Source organism: Enoplosus armatus, chromosome 4, assembly GCF_043641665.1.
Source record: "Enoplosus armatus isolate fEnoArm2 chromosome 4, fEnoArm2.hap1, whole genome shotgun sequence".
In the NCBI taxonomy this organism is placed as follows: Eukaryota; Metazoa; Chordata; class Actinopteri; order Centrarchiformes; family Enoplosidae; genus Enoplosus; species Enoplosus armatus.
Genome location: NC_092183.1, coordinates 17,400,697 through 17,411,518, shown reverse-complemented (window position 1 = coordinate 17,411,518; position 10,822 = coordinate 17,400,697). Strand labels below are relative to the sequence as shown.

Sequence of the window (10,822 nt, the reverse complement as noted above, 5' to 3'; positions counted from 1 at the left end):
TTCAGTGGTTAATGCATTGATTCATGCTATAATTAAATGAATAAATGTAACTAAATCTGATCTGAAAAGGATTTTTAAAGTGTGTTGCCGTGGATGATACACACGTGTATACTGTATCTAAGGTGTTTTGTGGTGTGAGCTCAGTGGTGAACCGCGAGAGGGCGCTAACACACCGACAAACCGGATAATAGCTGCCATGAAATGTCAAGAAGAAGAAGAAGGAGCAAAGGCAGTGGTTATCGGTTTTACAATAACGACGTTGTTAACAAAGTATGCGGTAAGAAATAAGTGATAACCATTACAGAACCTGTAATAATATATATGTATGCAGTAGTACAGATATGAAAACCACTTATGGTACACGTGTTTTCCTCATCCGTTTGTGTAATGAAAGCACGCGCCTTTTCATGCTAGCTAGTTGCTCGTTCGTTTTGCCTTCATTGTTTTTTTTATTATTATAAACCTCGTCCGCTGAATGGATTTCTGTGTGTTAACTTAACGTGAACAGGTAACGTACGCTGTGTTGCCTTTTCCTGAGCGCGATGGCTACTCAGAGAGTGCTCCCTCAAAGCAAAGAGACTCTGCTACAGAACTACAACAAGAGACTGAAAGATGACATCAGGTCCGTCCTGGACAACTTCACAGAAATTATCAAAACAGCAAAGGTAACGTTACATAGAGACAGTGGACTCTCTCCTTCTCTGCTACGTTCGATTTGTTGCATTACTTCTAGTGGAAAGTCATGAAATATTACAACATGTGCTTCTTACTGTTATCATCACCCTCATTTCTTGTCACTCACTTTCATGAGTACATATATGTATTATTCTCACACGGTTTTCTCTCTCCAGATAGAGGATGAGACACAGGTTGCCCGAGCAACCCAAGCAGAGCAGGACCATTATGAGATGCATGTCAGAGCAGCCAACATTGTGAGTATGAGTACAGTTGTCCAGAATATACAACATTGTCTGCTGTTTTTACTTTTTCCTGCTACATATTTAGGCACCCTGTATTGTATCTTGTAGGGAGAGGGAAAGATGAGAGAGCAGCACAGGAAGAGCCTGGTACATCTGCTCCCAAAGCAGCTTACATTTTCATGTTACTTTAAGTGAATTAAAAGTGTAGGCATTCACTAATTCTGCTGTCTTGCTACTTTCCGAAGTAAGTACATTCAGAAGCAAGCACACAAGATCCCTCACAGACAACATTTCACTGCAGCCCTCTTTGGGGGTATGCTGGTTTCTGAATGAATGTGATCAACATCATTATACTTGGAGCTGTAGCTGCACTGTCAGTATCATGGTATCATGTGGAACTTGTGTACGGACTTGTTCCAGCTCTTCATATATCATGTTTATAAACCCTGCTTTATGGTTGTACCGTTCCTTTAAATGGAAATGTTGTAGGTGTGCATACTTTCTACAAATTTCCCCAGACTTGCCTGATATGTTTGGTATCTTTCTAAAGTTTGGGATTTCCACTAGATTAAAATCAAGTTATCTTGGTTTGAGTTAAATATGGCAGCACAGCATTCATTTGTACTTGCTGACCAACTGGTAGGACTCTGGGGTTTGAGAGGTTAAAGATAAAGTGAAATGCATCACAACCCTGTGACTGACACTGTTTCCAGACTTTTAGGATTAATTTGAGTCGCAGATACTTTGAAAATGCCGTCAGTCCAGAAGCAGGACCAGGAAAATCATCATAATTCATTTCTAGCCCCTATAATTTCCCCTCTCCTGTGATGTTGTATCAGGTACGAGCTGGTGAGTCTTTGATGAAGCTGGTGTCCGATCTGAAGCAGTTCCTGATTCTGAATGACTTTCCCTCCGTGAACGACGCCATCAGCCTCCAGAACCAGCAGCTCCGCTCGCTGCAGGACGAGTGTGACAAGAAGCTTACCTCACTCCGTGATGAGATCGCCATCGACCTGTATGAGTTAGAGGAAGAATATTACTCCTCCAGGTACAAGTAGGCTCATACTTGCCCCCATCCCATCGCCCCTCTGTTGCCCCATGCCTAGCACCATGTACTGTCTCACCTTTACCATTCACTGCTGAGCCCAAGGAAGGGTTTAGTCTTGCCAACATCTAAACATGACACCTTTTGGGTTGAACTTATCTCATCGTCACTTCCAAACAGCACCATTCATCAACACAAATCATTGCTGAGGGTCGTTGCGATGGAGCTCATCTCACTGAGTGACTTTACATTGTTATTGATTAGTAAGTGCCTTTACGTCTATTCTGCTCTTTGACGTGTTTCTTAACCGGTCAAACTAGAGCGAACTTCAGCATTAAAGGAGTACACGTGAAGTGAATATCAGCAGCGTAAATTGATCCAGCTACGACAGTTCAACATGTATTTTTTGGGCATTCGATGCAGTTTGAAATCCAGAAGGCTTTTCTGGTGACAAGGATACATTTCATAATTCAAGAGAGAAAGCATTGGCATTGATCTACCGCTGATTTTATTTCTAAATGGTGATCAGAGTTTCAGTTTCCTGGTCTGCAGCGTCCAATAGTCTTGAGAGAGGTATTAAGAAATTTTGTCAGGCACATGGGAGAGATGCATGGTTTTGTGGATTTTAAGTAATGAGGCCTTTGCTCCTAGTTAATTTACGACTAAAATATTTTAAATCGAAGTAATGACCAGAAAATCCATGAATTTAAAGCTTTTGCTATTTGATCCATGGATGAATTGTTAGATTGTTGTGAAAAGGCTTCTGCAACACAAAGCTTTGCGGGGAAAGTGAACTCTCTTTAGAAGAATTACACATCGAAAGAACTAAATCAGTATATAGATTTTATAGATGTATCGTTCATTCAACATTATTTATGTGTAATATATATAAAGTCCTAAATGTAACGGTGATGACCTGTATGGTAGATTTTAAGGATGAATGTTTGATATAGACTGTAAAATTAGACACGACTGTTTGTTGTTATTTATTCAGGTCAAATCTGAAGCTACTAAGAGTAGAGAGTTTTCTGTAAAAGCAGTTAGGTTATTTTTAATTGATTCCGTCCTTAAGACCACAACTGACTCAAGCTGTAACCATGCAAGCGGACCCATGGTGTGGCTGTACATGTGTACCAGTTTGTTCCAGCTGTCCCAATAGACCCAGAGTGATTCAGAAATAAAGTAGAGACAAAACACTGTAGTAGTTTGTCTTGTTTTCTGTGAGAAAGTATTAAGAAGTGTCTCTCAGTCCTGCTTGGAGCATGCTGGGTGTGGGCCTTCCTTCCTTGCTGCACTCGCTCTGCTTTCTCCTCCATCAGCAATTAATCGCAGCTTCAAATCAACAGTTATTAAGCCGCACCTCTGACTATAGTATCTAGTTAATAATCAGCTGTGTCATGCGTTGATCCGGTTTCCAGTGCTTCTGCATAACCTCCATGCTTCTATCGTATGTGTGCCCTTATGTGCTCCTCTGTGTATGAATGTGCTTATTCTGACCTGCCGCTCTCGTCTGCTCCTCTCTTTCTGTGCTGCGCTGATTCTTTGCCTCCTACTGGTTTCCGCTGCGCAAAGCTACAGTCAGTGGGACAGCACTGATCTGCCACTGTGTGAGGCCTACCGCCGACGAGACAGCTGGGCCTCCCCGGGCAGCAGCTGCAGCTCTACCCAGGGCGAACGAGAGGACGTGGAGGGACCTCCTTCACAGGAGACAAACCCTCAACACCACCTCAACGGGCACGGGACGTCCTCAATAGAGAAACCATGAGGAGAAAAGTGGACACTTATTGGAACACTTGTGCTCAGTTTGTACTGAAGTGGTTTGGCACATTTAGTTTCCATTGCACATTGTGAACTAGTGTCTGATTAGGTCTGCCACTGTCATGTGTTATGGACAAAAACTGCGGCATCGAGGATTTCTTTTGCATAAACAGGTATTACAGGAAGAGTAAAATAAAGAAACTGTATGAGTCAAGAAACACCTGGAAAAACTCTTAATAATCATAAGAATGAGGAATGACTGTAAAACGGATCACACGCAACATTCCCCTCAGTTTAAATTACTTTTTCAAAATGAATTAAAGCATTTGCAAACACTTGCTTATATATTGTATATACAATACTGAAGGAAAGTAAAAAATGCAGACAACTTTATGAATTTTTGGTGTACCTTTGCAGCATTGAAATACCACTACACATTTTTACAGTTAGGGTTTTTTTATATTCTTATGTTGGACTTGGCTACAGTATTGAATATGTGCGAGTGTTAGTTCTTAATGTTTATCTAGTAAGTTTGTTTTTGTAATGTTGTGTTTCAGCTTTTTTTTTTTTTTTTTTTTACTCCTTCAAGCACTGGTCGCATTAAAGAACAACTTAAATCTTGTGGTTTTATGTTTTTAATTGAGCCTTAAAAACACAATACTACAACTTAAAGTCAAGATTAAACAGTGGACTAAAACGCAAATCCCTCACAATCCAGAGCAGGAATATCACCCAATTCAACATTTCTTATGTTATTCCTGTATTCCTTAACAGACTCTGGTCTTACTTGGCTAATTCCTTGGTTATCAGACATTCATGAGCCACATGGTTTCTTCAATGACATGAAATTCTCCTTTAACATTACAAAGCAAAAAAAAAAAAAAACCAGGGAGCTATTTACAATCTTTACAAAGTACAACACTATCTTGGGAGTCCTCTGATTAATAGTCGTTTGAGAAAACCAGTCTGCCAATTATCTTCATGACTCATCTGGAGGCTTCAAAAGACTTTGAAAGAAAGGAAAAAAACAAACATCCAGCTCCTCAATACCGTCGGTTCATCTTCTTGAACTTCTCATAATGGTAGTCATCCGTGGCCTTTTCATTGTTTGGCCGTTTGCGGTAGTTGGGTGGTGATGATGCTGTGGAGTAACAAGAATGTATAAATGAGATCATAGGTTTCATCTGTATAAACCATGTTCCAAATAAAGTCACTAGTGCCAGAGAGTTTAGAGAAACAAGTGTATATGCCCTTCTGTTGCAGTGTGCTTAAACTGATTCCAACAGTATTCTGCAGTCTAGAGGTACTGAACAGTTTCACTATAGGGAACAGTATGTGGCTGTGTATTGTCTCTTACCTTCTGGACCTGGTTTTTCAGTGTCTCCCACACGCAGCGGCCTTGCTTTGGGCTCTTCTCTGTGTCTGTGGTGCCTCTGTGGTGCATTCACATCCTCATGATAGACTGAGAAAAGACAATTACATATTTAACCTTTAACCACCTCTCATTACCTTCTGGTGCCTTTTTCAACTCCAGTGTTTACAGATTGACAAAACTCACAGCGGTTGTGTTGGACGTAGTTGACAGCGATGTTGGTGGGTACAAATGATGTCCCGTGGTCTTTTTTCTTGTTCCTCTGTTCTGCCAGAAGCTTGGCTTTAGCCTCCTCTGTGAAGATGATATTCTTTATCTTCGCACTGGAAAAGAAATTACAGAAACAGGCTATCAGTAACAGAGATGCATCCTTTCTGTCAGCTAGTCTTGTCTCAATGCAGAATGTGTAAAGACAAAATTGAGAATCTTCTATACGTACTCAATGCCAAGATCGACTTCAGGGATCCCACTCAGCATCTGATTGGACAACATCTCCTCTGTCTTCTTGGCGGAATTGACTCGGATGCTCTCAGGCAGCTCATACAGGTGGTCCTCTGCATTCTTCACCTTAACTTTCTGTTCCTCTGCTTCTACCAACCCCTTCTTCTTTTTCAGCTCTGTCTCAATATATTTCATCCTGTGAGGATAGATTCATGAAAAAAAAGATTTTTAATTGTGTCCTTGATGTTGGGGATTGCAACCTTGTATCTTGAGTCATTTTAGATGTGCTATAACTATTGCAGGAAATTCACTTATCTTTCAAACTAAAATGGCAGATCTAAACCACTTGTCAATCTCAAGGTAACTAGTGATTGAGACCATAAACTCATTAGGAAAATGTTTACTGAGGTAATAAATCAAGTGAGAAATAGGGTAATTTTCTCATAGACGTCTACACAGTCTAACCTGTGGAGTCGCTGGCCCTTAGAATTAATGCAGGTTTAAGGCACTTTCGCATTAGCTTCACTTTTCAGACACGGAGGTTGGTGCTTGGGATGAAGAGACTAAACATGTTCACCTATGTCTGACCAGTGTGTGCCCACTAAGTCAACACATTCCGAATGCCAAAGAGAGTGAGGGTGTGTCTGTGTGTGTGTCACAAGTAAAAAAAAAAAACATACATGTCCGCATCTTCGTCTCTTCTATTAGTTTCAGCAGAAAAGGAGGTGCCCAGGTTGAGGTCCGTCTCATCTTCTGTCCTGCATGTGGAACAGAGGTCATCTTGGGTCAAATCATTTTCCATTTTGTAATGACATATCAGTACAAACACAACATGTTAATAGCACTGTGTCAAAATAATTAAAACAGTCTCAAATTTACTTACATGTCCCTATTCCTGTCTTTGACTTTCTTCATGTCTATAACTCCTCCAGTCTTCAGTTTGAAGGGGTCATTCTGTGTGAAACGTTTATTTTATTAGAGAAATATTTAACAAATAGCGAGTTAAATACACACAAATAGTAGTTAATCCAAATAAATTTTAAGTCAAAAAGATCACGTACATCAATTTCGGCCTCTGGTGGTAGTTTCTCTCCTACCAACAGGGCGGTCACACTAAACAAAAGGAAAATATGAATATGAATTTATATATCATATGTTTCTCATGTTACACTTAAGAGACGTCACCTTTTGAAACGTGCCAATTTTTTGAGAAGCGTTACGTTCACGTTACCTGACTCCGGTCTGTCGTTTCCGCAAACTCTGAAGCTCTTTTGCCTCTTCTACTTTTGATCTAGGGTAAAAAGAGAGAAATACGCGTACATTAAATGACATTAGCTAAAAATACAACTAAACCCTAATACACAAAGCGTATCAATAAATAGGTAGTTATCGTTTTTAACTTTGATGGAGCAGTTGGCTAAGCTAACGTTAGTTTGTTAGCTAACACAACGTTAAACTAGACCGTTTCAATAAAGTACTTTAGCTACCTGACTTCTTCAGTTGTCTCATCCTCCTCCACGTCTGACGAGTCCCTTCTCCTCCTAAAGTTTTTGCCGCACGGCATTTTTAGTGCAGCTTAATGTTATTTCAGTGCTTTAGCAAATGTGTGCTTGACGACAGCAGCTGGTTAGAAATTAAGGGACCACTTTAACGAACGTACAATAATATTGCGTCACTTCCGCAAATAGGACGAACCTCTTCCGGTCTTATTAGACAACCAAAACAAACATGGCGACTTACAGACAGGTCGGCAGGTTGTTGAGTATTTCAGCAAGACTTTCGCGTCCGTAAGTTAACCTGTTTGTGAGTTGTGAAAGTGCGATGTCATCTAATTGTGCATTTTTAGAGCTTGTATGAATGTATCGACCTCTTAAGTACCAGTCCGACTGACGTCAACTATTAGCGGATAGCTTGCTAGCTAGCCAACGTTAAGTGACGCAGACTGGTTATTACTTCTCAGCGAAGCGTGACGTGATGAATGTGTCTGTTATTGTATAAACTCTTTATATCAGAGTCAGTTATTAAAGCTTTTTTGACACTGTTCAACAACAGTCTCTATTGTCATACAGTTAACAATTATTTACAAATGTATCAAGTCAAGTCAAAATGTATTTGTGACCTTTGTCAGCAGTTAACTACAGAGTTCGTATGCGTGTCTTGACATTGCTAGTTATTGTCGCAAAACTGCTAAAACTCTGTCATGTTTCATGGGGACTGTGAGTGAATAGCAAGCCACAGATTTTAGAGTGAATTAAGGTCTTGACTCGGACTGGACTCTCCTGTGTAGCTTTGATTTTATGAACAGAAATACTTTACAGAACCTAACCACTGTGCCGCCTAATCTCTTACTGTCACATCCTCAAGTGGGAGGAAGGAAATGAAACGGGCTTGCACAGGCACTGATTATACAGATTTTAGCTGTAGTAACCTTTTTAATCTCTCTTATTTGTTGTCTCAGTCTTGCTAGCATTGGATATCAGAGCGCAGGATTACACTGGCCTTCACATAACACAGGAGTCTCGAACAGATGGCCACAAAACCCCCATTGGGTTGTTCCTGGTTTGTATACCTGCAGCATCCCTGTGGCTCTCTTAACTTGGAGAAAACACTATGTAATGACTGACATTACATTCTTGTTCTTTTTGTTTTGTCTCTCACCAGGAAGGACCATGTTTGTGCAGACGCAGGACACACCAAATCCAAATAGTCTAAAGTTTCTGCCCGGTCGCACAGTTCTTGAATCAGGAACTATGAATTTTGCTGGCCCTCGTGACGCTCACTGCTCACCCTTAGCCAGGTATATGAATTCTTAAATACAAGGTTACTGAACGGAGAGTAATGCATAATGTTCACAGCATGCTTTTTTTATGGCGTAGCAGGAAAAGCACAGGTTTAGAAAATCGCATTGATGCTGGCTATGTTCCATCGTTTCACACCTTGTGTTTGACAAGTCACCTGTCAAGATTTATTCACCTGCCGTACCAGTAGCATGAGAACCAAAGCAATGTCTATACTTTCTTGTTACGCACAGAAATAGCAGTAAGACATCTGTGTGCTCCTCAGGGTGTCCTTGAGTCTGCAGCCAGTGTCCTCAAAGCTGAGCACACTGTTTCTCTATCTGTCCAATCCAAAACTTATAAATGTGTGACACAGTGTGTCTTCTAATGCCTGAATAGTTTATGTTAAATAAATAATAGATTAGAAGTGTAATATATATGTAATACACATGTGTACATAGATATTGTATATGTACAATATTTCTTTTTTTTAAGCATAATCTCTATTATTGGTTTGGTTTGTTTAGACTAATTTTTTAATATTTTAAAACATTGTCAAAATAAATTCGTAAATCGTCCCAAATGTAACAAAACCTCAGTAACGTCCTGTGTTGTCTTCAGACAGCTGTTCAGGATTGATGGAGTCACGAGTGTGTTCTTCGGCCCCGACTTCATCACCATATCAAAGGTAAAACCAGGTCCAAGTTATATATAACTCATAGTGTTGTAATGTCATTGCTTGGAATATATTGTTTCCTTTATCTCTCCATTTAGTCTGATGCAAATATGGAATGGAAAGTAATCAAGCCTGATGTATTTGCTGCCATTATGGACTTTTTCACTTCTGGACTTCCTGTTGTTAATGAGGACAGCCAACCGAGTGCAGATACAGGTAAGAATGTCAGCCAGCCCTGAGCAGGGCAAAACACTGAAATAGACTGAACTGATAGGGCAAGTTGTGAATGCCAAGGAATCTCCACTTGTTTTTTTCAGCACCATCAGATGATGATGATGAAGTAGTTGCTATGATCAAAGAACTGCTGGATACACGAATAAGGTAGCTGATTGTGAATATTCACTCTAATATCAGCGCCTGTTTCCCTGTTACCACGATTTTCTGTGCATTTTTTCCACACATGCTGATGTTCTTCTTCCCCAGGCCAACAGTGCAGGAGGATGGAGGTGATGTTCTGTATCGGGGGTTTGAGGACGGCATTGTTAAACTGAAGCTGCAGGGCTCCTGCACCAGTTGTCCCAGTTCCATTATTACTTTGAAGAGTGGAATCCAAAACATGCTGCAGTTTTACGTCCCTGAAGTTGAATCAGTTGAACAGGTTTGTTCTCCTGCCTGAGGATACGTTGTAAACATGCTGCTTTATTTAGTTACAGTAATTCACACTTCTTCTTTCTGACTTCCTCATCAATATTTTGTATTCTGCCTTGTTTTGGGACACGGTAAGAGCTGGGATAATAATTGATGTATAATTGATAACTATATATCTTGATAGAAAAAAACATTAACAGTTATCGTATTGCAGCAGGTTTAATGTTATCACAATGATCAATTTTATTGTAAAAAGCACCTGTTGCCACCTCTTTATTCTCTGCCATCCACTCAGAGATATAGGACAATCAACATCAAACTGCTTGATTTATTATTATTTTAGTGCCAAACAAATTATATCATCCTCTATTGTGGAATATATTTGTTTTTTTTAAACTTCACATTGTCTTTTAGAAATTACTTTTTAAATTACTTTTCAAATAATGGGATTAAATGCTTAACTTTAGTGCTGAATATACTATAGGCCAACAGTAATTTGTTGAAATTACATTTTAGAGTGACCAAGACTTTGAAAACAGATGTTTCATGTTGTAAGTTGTATAGGCACTTTAAATTACTCTTTATGACTGGCTAACTGTTTATATTGACACATACCTTGTCATTACTCATAATTGCCAACTAAAATCAGCACACATAATATAATAGGGCAACCAAACTCTTGCATTATGCATTAAAGAAAATGCACAGTGGAAAAAGTCTGTCCTACTTGAAAACGTGTTCATTTTTTTCCCACAGGTGAAGGATGAAGATGAGGAGGAGGCTGCTCAAGTTTGAACTACACTGAAACCAGAACCACATTTACACATTCCTCGCTCCCCCGGCCACCTCCTTAAATGCAAGCCATAGTTGCAATAAAATGAGCTGGTGTATAGCATAGCTGTGTGACCACTCATCATCAGCAGCAGCAGCATTCATCCAGATGTTATTATTGATTCTCATAGCTATTTCCTGTACAATGACAGTATTTTAAAATATTGGGACATAAGAGCTCAGTCATAGAAAGTGATGACTGTAGAGCTGAAATCAATCGTATTTATTATTTCACATTGTTACACCTTTTCTGAGTCAGTCGCTTGTCAAAAACAGTCTTTAGGGCTAAATACACATACTGTATGTTTATAAATAAAGTTTATTGAAATATTTTATGACTCCTGTGCCTCATAA

General features: G+C 39.6%; 3 protein-coding genes across 5 annotated transcripts; 2 read left to right on the top strand and 1 right to left on the bottom strand.

Moving 5' to 3' along the window:
- Nucleotides 1–203: 203 nt before the first annotated feature.
- med22 (mediator complex subunit 22) lies at nt 204–3,166 on the top strand. Its single transcript, XM_070904563.1, has 4 exons — nt 204–277; nt 509–665; nt 852–932; nt 1,760–3,166. The coding sequence occupies exons 2-4, from the start codon at nt 543–545 to the stop codon at nt 1,976–1,978; spliced, it is 423 nt and encodes a 140-aa protein (XP_070760664.1). The 5' UTR covers nt 204–277; nt 509–542; the 3' UTR covers nt 1,979–3,166.
- Nucleotides 3,167–4,342: 1,176 nt separating this feature from the next.
- c4h9orf78 (chromosome 4 C9orf78 homolog) lies at nt 4,343–7,169 on the bottom strand. Its single transcript, XM_070904480.1, has 9 exons — nt 7,024–7,169; nt 6,768–6,827; nt 6,598–6,649; nt 6,420–6,490; nt 6,217–6,294; nt 5,535–5,732; nt 5,282–5,418; nt 5,081–5,185; nt 4,343–4,864 (listed from the first exon to the last, which is right to left on the bottom strand). The coding sequence occupies exons 1-9, from the start codon at nt 7,098–7,100 to the stop codon at nt 4,767–4,769; spliced, it is 876 nt and encodes a 291-aa protein (XP_070760581.1). The 5' UTR covers nt 7,101–7,169; the 3' UTR covers nt 4,343–4,766.
- Nucleotides 7,170–7,259: 90 nt separating this feature from the next.
- nfu1 (NFU1 iron-sulfur cluster scaffold homolog (S. cerevisiae)) lies at nt 7,260–10,799 on the top strand. 3 transcript variants are annotated; one of them, XM_070904456.1, is made up of 8 exons: nt 7,260–7,323; nt 7,995–8,095; nt 8,198–8,333; nt 8,935–9,001; nt 9,088–9,205; nt 9,307–9,370; nt 9,473–9,647; nt 10,394–10,799. In XM_070904456.1, exons 1-8 carry the CDS (start codon nt 7,265–7,267, stop codon nt 10,430–10,432), a joined length of 759 nt encoding a protein of 252 aa, XP_070760557.1. In that variant the 5' UTR covers nt 7,260–7,264; the 3' UTR covers nt 10,433–10,799. The 3 variants fall into 3 exon arrangements, 2 of the variants coding, with proteins under 2 accessions (XP_070760557.1, XP_070760556.1); XM_070904455.1 differs by having other exon boundaries at nt 7,995–8,333; XR_011597337.1 differs by lacking the exon at nt 9,307–9,370 and having other exon boundaries at nt 7,995–8,333.
- The last annotated feature ends 23 nt before the right edge of the window (nt 10,800–10,822 follow it).